This window comes from Macaca fascicularis, chromosome 7, assembly GCF_037993035.2.
Source record: "Macaca fascicularis isolate 582-1 chromosome 7, T2T-MFA8v1.1".
Lineage (NCBI taxonomy): Eukaryota > Metazoa > Chordata > Mammalia > Primates > Cercopithecidae > Macaca > Macaca fascicularis.
Genome location: NC_088381.1, coordinates 164,281,419 through 164,299,369, shown reverse-complemented (window position 1 = coordinate 164,299,369; position 17,951 = coordinate 164,281,419). Strand labels below are relative to the sequence as shown.

The 17,951-nt window shown below is 50.2% G+C and overlaps 2 protein-coding genes across 5 annotated transcripts in view; both read right to left on the bottom strand.

The window, feature by feature from the left end:
- The window catches only part of BDKRB1 (bradykinin receptor B1), a 60,376-nt gene that overhangs the window by 25,571 nt on the left and 16,854 nt on the right, over nt 1–17,951 (bottom strand). For both annotated transcript variants that reach the window (XM_065549339.1, XM_015453260.3), the window contains one exon: nt 2,612–2,724. The gene's annotated coding sequence lies outside the window, so the exon portion shown is untranslated. The remainder of the gene's footprint in view (nt 1–2,611; nt 2,725–17,951) is intronic.
- BDKRB2 (bradykinin receptor B2) overlaps nt 1–17,951 on the bottom strand; it is a 39,549-nt gene that overhangs the window by 4,744 nt on the left and 16,854 nt on the right. For 2 of the 3 annotated variants that reach the window (XM_065549338.1, XM_015454195.3), the window contains one exon: nt 2,612–2,724. In XM_065549338.1, coding sequence (XP_065405410.1) covers nt 2,612–2,685 — 74 coding nt within the window. In that variant the 5' untranslated portion in view covers nt 2,686–2,724. The remainder of the gene's footprint in view (nt 1–2,611; nt 2,725–17,951) is intronic. The other variant, XM_015454196.3, reaches the window with a different exon arrangement.

The following is a 17,951-nucleotide window of genomic DNA, read 5'->3' as shown; positions in this document are numbered from 1 at the left end:
GCGAGACTCACAGACCACAGGGCAGGTACCTTTCTAGACTTGTTGCTGTAAATCATCTCTACCTTCAGCAGAGGCATGGGGCTTGGACAGACCTGGGTTCCAATCCTAGCTGTGTGATCTTGGGCAAATTGCTTGAACTCTCTGGGCTTCTATTTTGCCTTCTTGGGAGTGGGGTATTGCTCTCATCCTGACTCGCTTTGCATTTCTTTTTTTTTTTTTTTTTGAGACGGAGTCTCACTCTGTCGCCCAAGCTGGAGTGCAGTGGCCGGATCTCAGCTCACTGCAAGCTCCGCCGCCCAAGTTTACGCCATTCTCCTGCCTCAGCCTCCTGAGTAGCTGGGACTACAGGCGCCTGCCACCTTGCCCGGCTAGTTTTTTGTATTTTTTAGTAGAGACGGGGTTTCACCGTGTTAGCCAGGATGGTCTTGATCTCCTGACCTCGTGATCCGCCCGTCTCGGCCTCCCAAAGTGCTGGGATTACAGGCTTGAGCCACCGCGCCCGGCCTGCATTTCTTTTTACATGGTTGTTGCAAGATTCAAGTCAAAGAGTGGATGTGAAGACACACTTAAAAGTCCAAAGCACAACCCAGAGGACAGGACTCACAGGGCATTTTCCCAGTGCCCTGTGGTGTGGGTGAGAGAAGGAAAAGGTGCTCTTTCTGGGAGGTGCATTGCTAGACAGGCTCATGGAGGAAGAGCTGAGCTACAAGTCAGGAGGAGATACTGATCATCACCTCTGGGGTTTCCCAGGAAAATTCCCTTTGCTTCTAGGAGCAGCTGGCTGGCATCCTGGAGCCAGACTGGGGGACCCGCAAAGCAATGCTTTTAACCTTTCAATGTTTTTTGAGCATCTGCTCTGTGCTGAGCTCTGCCTTGAGTGCAAAAACACAGAGAGGATACCACCCGGCCCCTGCCCTGCCTGACTCCTGACAACTGGGGCCCAGAGTGTGGAGGGTGCCCTGGAGGGAGCAGGAGGGATGTGGGACACAGACTTGGAGTAGGGGCAGGTGGGTAAGGTTAGAGGTGACTCTAGAGCTGGGTCTTGAAGGATAAGAAGCAGACAGGGCACAAGAAGGAGGACAAGCAGACCAGGCAGGGGGAACAGCCTGAGCAGAGGCACAGAACTGGGGAAGCTGTTGGTATGTTCTGGAAAGTGACACTAGATGTTGGACAGGAGAGGTGAGAAGTAGCAAGGGGCTGAGTGAGGAAGTAAGTGTGGTCTTCACTGGGTGCTAAGGAAGTGAGGCTTTGCCCCTGAGTCTTCAGGGACTGCAGTGTTGGTATAAGAAGTATACTCTGAAAAGATCCCTGTGGTGCCTGGTGACTTTCATATGCCCCCAAATTACTTGATATTCTTCCTTTCAAAAGGAGGAATCTGCTTCCTCTTCTCCTGGATGTGGGCTGGACTTCTTACCAATGGTGGCGGGGATGGTGTGTGATTTCTGAGGCTAGGTCATAACATCCTTTGCAGCTTCTTCCTCAGCCTCTTGCATTGCTTACTTGGAAGGATGTGAGCCGCCATGTGAGGATACTCAAGCAGCCACAGAGCGGGGAACTAAGTTGCCACCTTGAAAGTGGATCCTCTGGCCCCAGTTAAGCTTTCGGTGGATCCTGGTTTCCCAGCCTTTGAGTTTTCCAACCAAGGCCCCAGACATCTTGGAACAGAGATAAACTGTCTCTACTGGGCTCTGAATTCTTGAGCCATGAAAACTTGCAGCCTCCTTTTCAGAGTCCTCTGAAGGTAAGATTTCCCCTGGGTAGTCCCCTTGGTCCAAGCCTCAACCCCATTTCTGTAACTACAGAAAACCCATTTCCTCCATACCCCTGGCTTCGGGAATCAATCATCTCTCATAGGCTAACTCACTAGAGACCAAAGTATAGCACTAGATGCTGCTTATTAATTTCTCAGCAAGACAATTGATAGCCAAGGGGATGGATCCTGGCCCATCCTTGGCTCTGAGAAGCCATAGGATCATCAAAAAGATGCCTGGTGAGTGCGGAATTGGAAACTATAGGTCCAGTGCACTGTGGCCTCAGCTGAGATGGCCATCTGCTCACTTTCATCATAGGCCGCACCTGCCACAAGATGGAGAAGTTGGAGTGGACCCCTCAGCCTTGTTTCTTGCAAATGCTGCCTCCCAGAACAGATCTCCCTATCCTCTGTTTCTACTCTGGCTCAGGTCTCCCTCCCCCTCCCCTTAAATTCTCTCTTTAGAGTGTTCTGATCTTCCACCAGATGTCAGCCATATATTGGAGATATTTTGTCTCCAAGGCAACCTGGCACATTGCTGTCTGATCTGCTGGGTATTGACTTCAATGTTTAACTCTCTTACCTTCACTTCCAAGTTCATCTGGGATAGATCACATATGACAACCAGGAATGTATCCTTCTCCTCCCTGAGCCCCTCTTCCTCTAGTTCCACAGAACATTCCCTCTGCTCCCGACAGGCCTACAGGGACTTGGACGCTTGAGAAGTTTTGTCTTTGGGCTTTAACATCACTGGTTCCTTCAACTGTTGTCCAGGGCATGAGGATTGAGCTTTCCAGGGAGTTCTCCAGGGTGTCTGCCCCCCACCCCTAACTAGTGAACCGAGGAATCCCTTTGACTCACCTGAAAGAGGCTGTGGTGGGCACGGAGTCCTCACGAACAGACAGAAACATCGGTGTCTTCCAGGGAGAGAACATTCGGACTCAGAGTGGGATGTGAGCGAGGCCACACCTGGGCTGAACAGAGAAGAAAAGATGGTTAGATGGCACAGGGGCTGGGGACTGCAAAATACACGCATTCTCCAGCAGGGAGGAGAAGTGGAGACTGCTGAGTCCCTGACTCAATGCACATTTGTGAAGTGCTCCCACACAGTGGTGTTAGGGACACAATGGCCAGGAGCTGACAGTCTCCTGGAGAAGCCAGACATTGCTCACTGAATAACTGCAAACAGACCTAAGTACAGTGAAATCAAGCAAAAGCTTCTGTGACTGCATAGAACACGGGGTCCCAAAATCGCCTGCGAGGGCGAGTGGATATTGATGATAACACTGAGGGTGAGCAGAACTAAGCAGGGTGGAGGGATGAGGGTGCAGGAGGATATCTCAGTCAGGAAGGCACTTGGTGTGAATGTGGATTAGGCCCTGGCCGCTGCTCAGGGAGTTGGGATTGCAGTGGGGGTAGAGTGGAAGCAGGGCCCAGTTAACCCATTAACTTAGGCCTGGGATGATGGAGGCTGAGAGGCTGGATTCCAGGGGAGTTTAGAGGGTACGCCTGACATGGCTGGTGCTCGATTGGACATGGATGGGGTGAGGACAGAGGCGAGGCAGGTTTCGTGGCTTCTCTCTCCTGCAAAGGCGGAGATGGGGGCTGATTTAGAGGAGAAAGGTCATATGTTTAGACTGGAAGCTGTTAGAGGGGAGGTTTTTTGGAGAATTCTAGGCGGATGGGGATGGGAATGGCTGTTGGGTACAGCAGGGTCTGGAGCTCAGAGGAGGGGTCTGGACTGGAGCACTGTGATGGAGACAGGGTCTTGAGGGACTTTGAGCCTAATGAGGGAGACAGACACAGCTGAGTATTTCCAGTCCCTTGGGCTGGTTACCGATACAAGGTGCTGTCAAGTTCTCAGCCCAGGGCCTCCTCTGTGCCCTGGTTGAAAGGGCCTTTTTGCCCAACGGGCTTCCATTGATGACCCCTGTCTCTATCCCTCTTCAAGTTTCACATCACTCCCATCCAGGGAGCGAGGCATGGGCTCTGTGCTTGCCTCAGAGAGGAGGAAACGAGGCATAGACGGGTGGGGGTGACTTGTCTCAGTCCCAAGGCTAGAGGGGGGGCTTAACCCCCTCTCTTTCCATTCCAGACTTCACACCCTCTCCAGGATACTAGGTGACCCCTGTCTAGGAAGGCTGTGGAAAGCTGTGGTCTATGCATGTGCAAGTGTGTGAGTGCATGTGTGTGGAAAGCTGTGGTCTATGCATGTGCAAGTGTGTGAGTGCATGTATGTGTGTGTGCATATGTGCATGTGTGGGTATATGTGTAGGTGTGTGTGTGTATGAATGTAGCCACAGATCTGCCACATCTCGGCTTTCAGCCACTCTGCAACACCCGGCACCTGGGTTTCCAGAAGCCCAGCTCCCCTAATTCAGTCGGGCGGTGGAGATCAGAGAATGTTCAGTTCAGGGAATTCAAACACATTAAAACAAAAAGCTGAGTTGATAAACAGGAAATGAAGTGGGAGGTAATTAACACCCAGAAAAGATTTGCACGAACCACTAAGCAGAGCTGGGATCAGGGTTTGGAACTTGCAAAGGATGCAATGAGCAGCACTGTCGTTCTGATTCTTCAAGGCAGGGAGTTTGCAGGGGGAAAGGAAGACCTAGGAGTTTTCCTCTCTGAGAGGCCCTCCTGGGCTCATGGAGACAAAATTCAACGGTCGTGAGAGGTCATGTGTTTGAAACATTAATTTTTTTTTTTTTTTTGAGATGGAGTCTCGCTCTGTCACCCAGGCTGGAGTGCAATGGCGTAATCTTGGCTCACTGCAACCTCTGCCTCCCAGGTTCAAGTGATTCACCTGTCTCAGCCTCCTGAGTAGCTGGGATCACAGGTGCCTGTCACCACGCCCGGCTAATTTTTGTATTTTTAGTAGAGATGAGGTATTGCCATGTTGGCCAGGTTGGTCTTGAACTCCTGACCTCAAATGATCCACCCGCCTCGGCCTCCCAAAGTGCTGGGATTACAGACGTGAGCCACTGTACCTGGCCTAAAGCATTCTTTTTTTTTTTTTTTTTTTTTTTGAGATGAAGTCTGGCTCTGTCGCCCAGGCTGAAGTGCAGTGGCCGGATCTCAGCTCACTGCAAGCTCCGCCTCCTGGGTTCACGCCATTCTCCTGCCTCAGCCTCCCGAGTAGCTGGGACTACAGGCGCCCGCCACCTCGCCCGGCTAGTTTTTTTTTTGTATTTTTTAGTAGAGACGGGGTTTCACCGTGTTAGCCAGGATGGTCTCGATCTCCTGACCTCGTGATCCGCCCGCCTGGGCCTCCCAAAGTGCTGGGATTACAGGCTTGAGCCACCGCGCCCGGCCTAAAGCATTCATTTTTAAAAGCATTTAACAAATTATTGATGGTCTATCATGTGCTGGTGATTCAGAAGAGAAGAATGAAGACTAAACTCCCCTGTCGTCCTGGGGCTCACTCAGGCTGAAATGTCCATCTGAGAGGCCTCAGCCTGCATGTACGGCTTCCATTTCTACATGACAGTGACTGCCGCACAGATAACTCAGGTCCTCACAGCTTGGTCATGGGGGACGTGTCCAGCGTTTCCTCGATGACCTCCGTTAATGGGTCTGTTGAGCATCTACCTGGCTGGGTGTCCCCAGATCTGGCCACATCAGCCCAGCTGGATCCTAATTGCTTGCTAGTGGCTGTAAACATTGCTTTCATTTTCAAAACAAAGTTGAGAGCTTTTCGTCTCAACTTTCTCCTGAAGTCCAGAGGGCAGGCGGGTTAAGGAACTGGGAGAATTTGGGAGTCTGAAGTCGACCGAGTTGTTTTCTCCATCTGCTCTAGAGGTATGCCCTGGGTGAGGATCCCTGTCAGGGAGCTGCTGTGTCCTGCTCCGGGTCACCTCCTGGCCTCTCCTCTGTGACCCCTGCCTCGGGAGCCCCTACGGGTACCCTGGGGCTCTTTGCCTTCTGGCTTCTCTTTGGGTTTGGCCAGTGGGAGCCCCAGCAGGAGCCTGAGGGAGGGCGAGAGGGAGGATGGGGTGTTGTTGGCTCCTCTCTTGGGGCCTTTATGCTGGCTTGGCCTGGAGCAGAGTTCACTGCTTTTATCAGGGGCCTGATCGCGAGGGAGGGAGGGAGGGAGGTAGGGAGGGTGCTAAGGCTTTGTCGCACCAGCACCGAGGCACCTGGGGTGCTGCCTGCTCCTCGCAGAACCCCAATATGCTGCCGACACCACTGTAAAGAAATGCTTCATTAACATCCTCTTCCTATTACCCAATTGGAATGTGCCCTCTCTTTTTTTACTGAGACCCTGATGAACGCATCCTGGGAATATAAAGTCAGGCAGGGAGGGGGTGCTCCAGGTGGGCCGCTGTCTGTGGGATCTCCATCCCTCTGGACCACAGTCTCCTTGTCTACAGAGCTAGGAGGGTGGACTCGTGGCCCTCACAGGCGCTGATCCTCAGAGCTGGGGACAGGCGATGACTGTGCTGCTGGGTTTTTCCCCTGATTTTTTAAACAGACACCTTAGAGGGAACATCCAACATCTGATTCACTCATTCTCTCTCTGCCTCAGAATTCTGTCCAAGAAGACTTACTGTAAAAACACTTTCTTCATTTACTCCTACAGACACTGTGGGCTTGGCGCTGTCAGGAATCAATTCCACTCGAGCCTTCGAGACAGCCTGTTTGGGTTTCCCAGGAATCCACACCTTAGGGCCTTTGAAGCAGTGGCCTCCGCAAAATACATACTGTCACTGTCTCAGGGGCCAAGTGTGCCTCATATGGGGCCCCCGACCTTGTAGCCAATGATGGGATTCAGGGCACGCTACCCCAAAATGTGGCAGCTTCGCATGTTGAATATTTTAAGTGGAAAGAATCCAAGAAACAGTAGGTGCAGGAAGGACTCTGTGATTGTTCCCTGAAGCAGGTCACCAGACTCCACACCCAGAGGAAAGGGGCACCCTCCCCTCCGAGCACTGGGGACAGAGAGGAGCCCCGACAGGCCTTGCTCTTTCCTCACTTCTCTACACTTCGCTCGTGCCCCCTGGTCCCACCACATCCCACAATTCTCCACTCTTCATCACATCTAATGGAAACACTCAGGCCAGGCACAGGGGTTCACGCCTGTGACCCCAGCACTTCGGGAGGCTGAGGCAGGCGGATCGCTTGAGCCCAGGAGTAGGAGACCAGCCTGGCCAACACAGCAAGACTGAGTCTACAAAAAGTACAAAAAAGTTAGGTGGGTGTGGTGGCGCACACCCGTAGTCCTAGTCCTAACTACCTGGGAGGCTGAGGAGGGAAGATCACCTGAGCCCGGGGTGATCGAGGCTGCAGTGAGCCGTATGGCACCACTGCACTCCAGCCTGGGTGGTAGAGTGAGACTCTGTCTCAAAAAAATAAAAAGGCTCTCAGGCTTAATCACTTCGTTTCCTTATGAAGGTTCCCATGTCACATTAAACTTACATTAAATTAATTTGTTCACTTTTCTCTTGTTAATCTGTTTTTTGTTTCAGGGCCCCCAACCAAGAACTCAGGAGTGGAGAAGGAAAAGATAGTTTTCCTCCTGATGTCAGCTTGTGTCCTGTATTTTGTGACTGCATGTTAGAGCTGGGAAGCATTTCCCAGCAAGGGAAGTAGTTTGGCTGGCAAATAGCCTTGAATCATTTAGTCATTCCTCCTGATTAGGCCAACAAGACAGTCTCAGCGTGGTGTCCGTGCATCTTCAACACCTTTCTGTATGCGCAATCTCCCCTTTTGACACGCTGCACAGGCTCAGAGCCTTGGCTGGCCCCCGAATCCACCCAGGCTTTAATAGCAATGTTTACATTCTATTGCTTTTCTTTTTTACAGTTACCGTCTTTCTTTTATGATACGTGACACTCATTTTCCATTTAAATTGGTGATATGAAGTTACAGTTCAAAAGTAAGTCACTACTAAAGACATAGTTGTACAGGTGACATGGATATGGCAAAAACTGCGAACGTGAATGTAAATGGCTAAGTGTGGGAAACCCAGCCTGGAAGTCTCTAGCTGGAAACGTGCATTACGGACGGGAAGCCAGCCTGGCACTTAGGCCGATGGGCTCTGGAAGCTGACTGTGAATTGAGTCCTCCTCTCTAGGGCTCGTTATTTAACCTCATCGCACCTCATTTTTTTCAACTATACAATGGGGATTGGTATTTCAAACAGCCCCATCTCCTAGGGCTGCTGTGGGGAGTAGACGAGTCCGTGTGTGTCAGACGCATGGAGCACATGGTCAATGTATTCGAGAATGTAAGCTGCTCTTCCTGCACCAGCCCAGGAGGCCCGTCTGCTTTAGCTACACCAGGGGCTGTAGGGTGTCAGGGATTCCCTTCCACCTGGTCAGCTCTCCTGCTCACAGGCCAGCTGAGGTTTTCAGTCATTCATTACACAGCTGGATGGAGAGATGGGGGGTGTTGCTGGGACACCACCAGTCTGTCCATCCAGGAGAGCTCTTGAGACAGCTGGGCTCTGTCCTTAGTCAGAGGGTGGCTGTTCTCCCTCTGCCTCTGCATCTCCTATCTGCTCTCAGTGGCAGCTGAGCGCATGGTGTGCGTGCATGCGTGTGTAAAGTGTGTGTCTGTCCCACCACATTCGCTGTACTCGGAGAGGAGGACCCTGCCTTGCTCATCTTCCCACCCCGCACGGTGCCTGCAGCTGAGTTTTGCACATCCTAAACTCTTGAACAACATTTGCTGTGTAAATAAGTGAAATCCTTCAGACCACCCAGCAAGTCGATGTCAAGGCCAGAGCTAGAAAGAAACAAGATCTCCTGAATTCTTTCCCTGACACTTCCCCAGAATAAATGTTTTCCTCTAAAAGCTGATTGACGTGGTTACTGAGTCTGGATGCTGTTTATAGACAGTCACGAAGGTAAGCCTCAGGCTACAGCAGGCAGGGGGTGGCGGAAGGGGGCGATGGTGCCTCATAAACCATATCAGTCTCAACAGCAGGAGCTGTGTGGCCCTCAAGAGGGCTTCCAAGAGTCCCTTTTCTTTTCTTCCCTGAAAAGAAGGCCAATGCTGTCTGTAGGGGGAGGACGTGGTTCTGGGAAGTGACTTCCATTCTCAGAACTCCCAAAGACAACTGAGTCAGAAGATTTGATTCAATCCCAGACATATACATGTGGGTCCTTCCAGCATTTGGACACTTTATGGGCCTGGAATGTTCTGGAAACATTTTTGGGGGGACATGGAGCCTGGAGAAGCAGAGCCCCTCATCCATCCTGCTTTCTGCAGGGGAGGAGGAGGCCTGCCAGCCTGGCTTTGCTCGCCCTTGGAGACCTTGGAGCTTATGTTATTCTCGGTCTATTTTCCCTGTTCGCCGTGGTTAGATTACTCTGCTCAGTGTGTTTTGTTTCTTTCCCCACATTGGGGTTTTCAGTTTTAATAAACAAGCAATTTCATCTGACATCCTAACACCACTCATTCCCCTTAAAAAAAATAACATTTCTCTCTTAAAAAAAAAAAAAAAAGAGAAAAGATAACTAGGCTGAGTGCAGTGGCTCACGCCTGTAATCCCAGCACTTTGGGAGGCCGAGGTGGGTGGATCACCTGAGGTCAGGAGTTCAAGACCAGCCTGACCAACATGGTGAAACTCCACCTCTACAAAAATACAAAAATTAGCTGAGCATGATGTCGGGTGCCTATAATCCCAGCTACTTGGGGGGCTGAGGCAGGAGAATCACTTGAACCGGGAGGCAGAGGTTGCAGTGAGCTGAGATCCCACCATTGCATTCCAACCTAGGTGATGGAGCGAGACTCCATCTCAAAACAAAAACAAAAACAAAAACAAAAAACCAAAACTACAGCACAGAGCATTTAAAACTAATATTAAGCCCCGTCTCTACTAAAAATACAAAAATTATCTGGGCGTGGTTGCAGGTGCCTATAATCCCAGCTACTCGGGGGGCTCAAGGGGGAGAATTGCTTGAACCCAGGAGGCGGAGCTTGCAGTGAGCTGAGATTGCACTGCTGCACTCCAGCCTGGGCGACAGAGCAAGACTCCATCTCAAAAAAAGAAAAAAAAAAAACCCTACATAAAAGAGCATTTAAGGCCGGGCACGGTGGCTCAAGCCTGTAATCCCAGCACTTTGGGAGGCCAAGACGGGCGGATCACGAGGTCAGGAGATTGAGACCATCCTGGCTAACACGGTGAAACCCGGTCTCTACTAAAAAAAATGCAAAAAACTAGCCAGGCGAGGTGGCGGGAGCCTGTAGTCCCAGCTACTTGGGAGGCTGAGGCAGGAGAATGGCGTGAACCTGGGAGGCGGAGCTTGCAGTGAGCTGAGATCCGGCCACTGCACTCCAGCCTGGGTGACAGAGCAAGACTCTGTCTCAAAAAAATAAATAAATAAATAAAATAAAAATAAGAGCATTTAAAACTAATAGGAAAATCTGCTGGAGTTCCATCCCTGGACACAGCTGCTTATGTATGCCACATGCAGCCGTATTCTGTCGCGGTGGTTTTACATGAAACCTCCTATCACGGGAATGTTTCCGTGTTGCTCCATCATGGCTGTAGTAATGATGCCTTCAAATAAGGCATTGCATTTGTTTATTTTTGTTTATGAAACCATTCTTTTATTCCAAATCTTTTTTATTTTATTTTATTTTATTTCATAGTGCTGCAGCCATGTTGCTATACTCCCTGATCTCCAAGGACCTCTTCTACAATCCCCTCTAGGAGCCTTTGCTGGGGCTGCCCCCTGCCCGGGTGCCCTGCCTGATTCTGCTCTGTCACTAACCCTCCGTGGCCTCCTGTAGGTGCTCTGCTGCGGTGAGTCTGTGGGTCCGCCTGGCTGGACAACAGGCCCCAGTTATTCCGTTTCACGCTAATCTCAGTATTGCTGTGAAGCAGTTTGTCTGTGTGGTGACAGCCCACAGCCAGCTGGCTTTCACTAAGGAAGCTTGTCTTCGACTCCCTGCATGGGCCTGATTCAGTCAGTTGAAAGGACTTCAGAGCAGATCTGAGGTTTCCTGGAAGAAGAAGAAATTCAGCTTGCGGGCAGGAGCTTCGGTCCAAGGCTGAGTGTTCTGGCATGCCCTTCTGGGCAGCTTTCCCAAGGGACTTCTGACTTGCCTAGTCATCCCTACAATCACATAAGCCAATTCCTTGCAATACATCTCTTAATCTGTGTCTTCTATTGGTTCTGTTTCTCTGACTGATATCCTCCTGCAAGCAGGAGGTTCTCTTCCACCACTACCCGCCTCCTGCTTCTATAACATTTATTATAGGGCACAGCTATAAGAGTTGCTTGTGTTGTTATTTCATTTCTCTGTCAAGTGACTGACACATAATAGGTATTTAATAAATGGTTGTTGATTGACTGGTAGAGGGCAGGGTGTGATCCTTATTTCTCCTCTTCTACCCAGCAGACATAGTTGCTGGGCGGAGGCCAAGGGAAATGGAGCTTACAGTGTGCCCCGCCTGTTCCAGCCTCAACACTGCACTGAGTGGCTGATGCATCACTATTCCCATGTTCCAGATGGGAAAGCAGAGGCAGTGAGGCAACTGAGATAGTTGAGGTCACCCTGCTCATCAGAGTCAGGGCCAGGATTCAAGCCTGGGTCTGCCTGAGGCCAAGTGTCAAGTCCTTTCTCTGGCTCTGGATTGGCTCCCACCCAGCGAGGTTCTTGGTGCAGGTGGTATGGACAGGAGGCAGAGAAATACTGGGTAGAGGAGGACAGTTCTCTGGTAAAGGCCTCACCAGCAAGCCTGGGTCCACGGCCCTAAACAAGAATTTCACATTCCTGTTTTCCCACCTGAGTGTTGCTTTTGCCAAAACCACCCTGGCCTGCCATGCCCCCATCCTATACCCATAAAAACTCCAAACTCCATTGGCAGAGGAGCAGAGCAGCATGGCAGAGAAGGAGAGAAGAGAAGAAGTGTTTGAATGTGGAAGAGGCAGCTGGACAGTTGGAGAAGAGTTCAGCCATCTGGAAGATTACCTTCCCACTCCATCCCCTTTCCAGTTCCTCATCCCACTGACAGCCACCTCTATCACTCAATAAACCCTCTTCATTCACCATCCCTCAAGTCCATGTGACCTGATTCTTCCTGGATGCCAGACAAGGACTCGGGTACCAAGAGGGCAGGGTGTAACACTTAGCTGTTGGTGGATGGCAACTGCTAAAAGAGCATTAATTGTAACACACCCCTAGACGGTACTGTAGGGCCAGAGCCCAAAAGCGCTTGCCCCAGCCCCAGCACCTGCTCATCTGCGTGCTTCCCCTCCCACAAAGGATTTGAGCAAGTGAGCCACATCCCTGTCACTGCGAGTCCCAAGAAGGGGTCCAGGGAACTCTCCCCTCTCCCAGGGCAGGCCCCAAGGAATAGTGAGGAATTGAGGGGGTTCACAGGACTGGCTATCCTGGAGGGGATGCTGTGACTTGTAGCCCTCCAGGGAACAAGCCCTGTGCAGATGGCAGCTTGGACATGGGCTTAGCTGCCCATAGGACTGGGGGGCTACTGGGGAGTCAGCAGCATAGGTCAGCAAAATTGGCAGGTCCCCCGTGTCTCTTCTCTCCCCCAGGTCTCTGATGGGTGTTCCGTCCCTGAGACAATTTGATGGCACAGAGTTTCCCATCTCCAGAAATCTGTCTCGCAATCTTGCCAGTCACCTTTGATTTGGGGCTTAAGCCAGGTTTGCCCAGCAGGCTGCAGAGGAGTAGCCACAGTGTGCATGTGTGTGTGCATTTGTGTGTGTGTGTGCATGTGTGTGTGTTTGTGTGCACACGTGTGAGTGTGCACATGTGTGTTTGTGTTGGTGTGTGTATGTGTGTGTGTTTGTGTGTGCATGCATGTGTTTGTTTGTGCACACATGTGTGTATGTATGTGCGTGCATACATGAATGTTGGACGAGCATGGGTCAAGTGCCTGGAGATGTCCCCAGGGGGTTGGAACTACACGAGTCTTGTGGTTTCATGAGTGAGGTCCACTCCCTATCAGAAGCCCAGCTCCCACATTTTACCTTGGATAAGTGGCTTAACTCCTCAGGGCCTCAGTTTCTTCATCTGTCAAATAGAGATAATAATAGCACCTACTTTGTGGGGCTGATGTGAGCACAAAGTACATTAATGATTGCAAGGTTCTTAAACAATCCTTCACACGCTTCAAACACTCCAGAAATGCCAGTGTTTCCTTTCTCTTTGTGTGATATCCGGTTTCCATCACAATTTTATTGGAGGAAAGAGCCCTGGTAGTTAAGAAGAAAATGCCCAACCTACCCCACCCTATCTTTTGCAGAGGGGAAAACTGAGGCCCTCGAGAGGTGATACAATGTCTGCAGCCACACAGCAAGGCAATGCTGGCCTGGAGCAAGAGCCCAGGCTTTGCCTGTCTCTTGCTGGAGTGGCTTTCACGGGTTTGACCCAGGTTAGAGGGGCTCAGGGTCTGGGGCCAGGGCTGTAGCCCTGGGGAACACTGCCGAGGAGCCCTCTGACTTGAGCATAGGGTTATTAGACTGGACATATTCCTCCGTCCATCTTTTTTCCGCCATTGGAGTTCTTGCCAAGTTAACCTTACAGAATCCTGGAGTATTAGTATGGAAAGGGCTCTCGGGCATTATTTCATCAGAATCCCTCATGTTACAGAGATGGGCATGGAGGCCCAGAGACAGAGGATAGGCATTCTACCAGGACACACAGCCAGTGTGGCTGAACCTAGTTCCTACAATCTTGGTATTCAGCCACTTTGCTTTTTTTTTTGAGACCAAGCCTCTCGCTTTTGTTGCCCAGGCTGTAGTGCAATGGTGCAATCTCAGTTCACTGCAACCTCTGCCTCCCAGGTTCAAGCAATTCTCCTGCCTCAGCCACCTGAGTACCTGGGATTACAGGCATGCACCACCACGCCCGGCTAATTTTGTATTTTTAGTAGAGACGGGGTTTCTCCATGATGGTCAGGCTGGTCTCGAACTCCCAACCTCAGGTGATCCGCCCACCTCAGCCTCCCAAAGTGCTGGGATTACAGGCGTGAGCCACCGCGCCCAGCCTGCCACTTTGCTTTTTAAAATTGTCCTACAGTGCCGCATCGCAGGTGGAAGACAGAGCGCGTGCTAATATTGTCTGGCTGTCAAAACCAAGACCTCATACCCCAGGCCGAGGCAGAGGGGTATTGGGGGTGGAGAGTGAGGAGCTTACATCAAACCTTAAATGCAATGGCCTTTGCGTGGTGGTCACGATGTCCCCATTCCACTTTCCTGCATGCCATTCACGTATACCAGGAAAAAATAGAAACCCTCAGCAGAAAGCAAAACCAAAAACCACATAAGAAGGCTGCAGGTCTGGAAGAGGGTGTGTTTCCCAGAAAAGCAATTCCTAAGCAACAGCTCAGGCTGGGAAGTGAGCCCTAGCTGGGTGTGTCCAGGAAGGCTGATTATCCTGCAGCCTCTCCAGCCCCCTGGTGGTCTCTGGTGTCCTGGGGATGGCACAGGCCCGGCTGGGGTGGGAGCAGAGGGCGGTGGGCGGGATCTCTGCCTAACCAGCTACTGGCCCCGCTCCTCCACCACGTGCAAGCCTGGGCTGTGACCTTCTTCCCACCCAGCTCGGTATACAAAACAAGGAGGAGGAGACACAGTAAACAGAGAACCTAACTGGTCGGTCACAGAGAAAAAGGAATCATGAACTGGTTTGGGCCCTGCCCAGCAAGCAGGCCAGAGGAGCCGGGGAGAGTACTGAGTTGGGACAGGTGGAGTTTTATCCCTGTCTGCACAGGGTAATACCTGGGGTCTAAGGGCTTCCCACAACATACCCTCGGTACTGAAGGGACCTATACTATTGCCCTTTCAGCTCCTGGGAGTCGCTTTATTGCCCCTTTCATCCCTTTCTTCCTTCATTTTACTCTGCTTAGTGTGACATGGCAGCACAGGCACAGACATGGGCAGGGCAAAAAAAATTAGGATATCAAGCGACATCTTAGTGCCACCCTTCAAGGGCCACCTCCAATCTCACCTCCTCTAAGAAGCCTTCCCTGATTTCTCAGCCAGCCAAGATTCCTCCCTTGTCTGAGACTTTATAGCAAAGAGGTGGAAGGAGTATTGTCTAGGGGTCATAGGCCCAGGACCAGGTGTGCCCTTGTGTAAATGCCTCATCATCTCTGGGCTTTAATTTCCTCATTGGGAGAATGAGGGGTTGTAACAGATGATTCTGGAGACCTTTGTACAACCATAATGTCCTTAAAGAGGGGGATGCAGTGAACTCCCCATCCTGAGAGGCATGCAAGCAGAGACAATGGGATCAGCACACTGAATTTGCAGAGGTTCAGCTCCTCACCCACTGGCATCCAAAGGCTCTTCTGGAGATGGGAGGAACAAATCTGTCGTAGCAAGTTCCCCTTCACTGGGTGTGGCACTGCTCCCTGCCTCACTCCCTGTGGCTTCTGAAGATCCTGGGTCCTGGCCCTGACCTGTCAGTCCTTCTCAGTCTTGCCCATCTCAAAGCCTCACCCTAGCCACGTGACCTTTGTCCTCTATCCAATTCCGCTCGGGAGGTAGAGCCCCTTGGGATTGAGGGAGTCAACCTTCAGAATTCTAGAGTTCCTGGTTCTGCCACTGTTATGCCTTTTCTGGAAAGGAGCAGGAGAGAAGCACGTTCCTTAGAGGTGATCTGCAGGGAAACAGGCCAGAATCTCTCAAGACTGGAGACGCAGAGAAGACAGGAAACGTTGAGCCCTGAGCCCGAGGCAAGAACATTCAGGTCATGCCTGAACTCAGAAGTCAGACGAACTCAGGACATGTCTTGGCTTTGCCTCCACTGACTGGATGACCTAGGGCAGGTGACTTAACCTTTTGGTAAATAAGGATAACCTCCCTGGAACAGGGCATTGGGAGCACCGTGACAGTGTGCAAAGGGCCTGCAACGTATCTTCATTTCATTTATCTCGTTTCCACATTTTTAAGCACATTACAGATAAACCCCTGCAATGTAGGGACTAATACTATCATTCTCATTTTGCAGATGAGTGAACAGAGGCACAGCCAGCAAGACTAGAGTTGGGATTCGAAATAAGCAGTCTGGGCCAGAACCTCAGGTGGGGATGGTGGTTAGTTTTGTTGTTGTTGTTGTTGTTTTAAACTTTTTATTATGGAAAATTTGGAATATACCTACAAGTAGATAGACTAGCATAGTGAAACTCCACATACTTCACCCAGCTTCAGTAATCACCAACTCGCAGCCAATCTTTTTCCCTATGCCCAAACCTACCCTACCCCTCCTGTAATATTTGAAGTAAATCCTGCATGTCTGTCATTTCATCTGTAAATATTTCACTATGCTTCTCTAAAAGCTAAGGACTCTTATTTCAGAAAGCATAACCAGACAACCATTATCACATCTCGAAGAAACTGACAATAATTCCTTAATAGCATCAACTACCCAGGAAGTATTACAATTTCCAATCATATAAATTTCACGCTATTTTTTTCACAGCTGATTTTCTTGAATCAGAATGCAAATGACTTTACACATTGGGTTGTTTGACAGGTCTCTTAAGTTTCTTTTCACCTACAGCCTTCCCTGCTATCTCTTACTGTCTTTTCTTCCAACTTCCAGTTGTTTGTTCTACGGAATTTTCCATAGCTCAGAGCAGTTGGTGATGTCCAATGGAGCTACAAAGTTAGCCACAGAGGTAACTTCAAATTTTCTAGGAGCCACATTAAAAAAAGTAAAAAGGACACAGGTGAAATCAATTTTGGTTGTATATTGGGTATAATCAAATATATCCAAAACATTATTTTAATGTGTAATCAATACAAAAAGTCATTGAGTTATTTTGCATTATTATTTTTTTCCTGCTAACTCTTCAAAATCTAGTGTGTATTTACTCAGCATACCAGTTTGAAGCAGCCACCTTTCAAATGCTCGGTGACTGCATGTGGTTGGTCACTGCCATATTGGAGAACATGCAGCTCTGGAGCTTGACCATTGATTGCATTCTTCTCACAGCCTGTGATATCGTGATATAATAGAAAATACATATTTGGTCTTTGACACCAGTTCCTGACACGGAGCTCCTAAATCCCTTGACATATCTAGATGATAGAAGCATCTTTTGTTCTAATGAGGTGACTCTTGGTGGTGGCTGGATAGCTCAGGATGGGGGCTGTCATCAGAAAGACCAGGCCATGATACGAAGCTTGGAACTTTCACCCCTGCATCTCCAGGAAGGGAAGAGGGGCTGGAGATTGAGTTTATTATCCATCATGCCTATATGATGAAGCCTCCATAAAAATCCCTAAGAGACAAGATTGGAAGAGCTTCCAGGCTGGTGAACACAGGGAGATGATGAGGTGGTGCTGTTCTCAGAGACAGCACCAAAGCTCCAGGCCCCTGCCCCACGTGTGGGTCTGTGCCTCTCTTCCATCTGACTGTGGCTGAGTGTTATCTGTTATTATAAGTCAGTAATGTAAGTAAATGTTTCCCTGATGCTGTGGGCCATCCTAGCAAATTACTGAACCCGTGGAGGCGGTTGTGGGAACCCTTGCCTTAAAGCTGGTTGGTCACAAGTGTGGCCACTTGAAACTTGCGATGGGTTCTGAAGTGGGGACACTCTTGTGGGACTGAGCTCTTATCCTGTGGGGTCTGTGCTGCCTCCGGGCAGATAATGTCAGAATTGAATGGAATTGTAAGACAATTTCTGAGGAAATAAACCCACACATTTAACCACAGAGGGGTTGAAAGTATTGAGTGGGAAACCACTTTTCCTACACAGAGCCCTCACTCTCAACCCCCATGACCCACTCAATGGTCCTTAATCCTTCCTCTCACTGCTCTCCAGGGACCTTGGCCCCTTCCTTCTAGACTCAGGCTTTCTGTCTGTCCCAATGTCCTATGTCCTTATCCCAACCTCTTCCTTGCTGGTCTAAACACTAGGACATTCCGGTTCCCCACAAGCCTCCTTGCGCCAAACACTCAAGCACCTCTAGAAAATCCTCTTCCTCCAGGAAGCCTTTCCAGACAGCTGATTCTCCCCAGCAACCCTTCCCAAATAAACACAGAACTCTGTCCTCCAGGTGTCTACTCAACCACACTGGTTGCATGGTCCCAGTGTAAATACTGTGAATGTCTGTTGATGTCTCCTGAGTCCTCACATACTCTACTTGAGCAGGGGCCTAGGACTGTGCCCACATTGGTGCTCTACAGCCAGCAGGGCTCTAGACAGCACACCCACCATCAACAGCATCAGGGCAACGTTGATGACGACAATGAAGCTGACAAGCTTGCACCA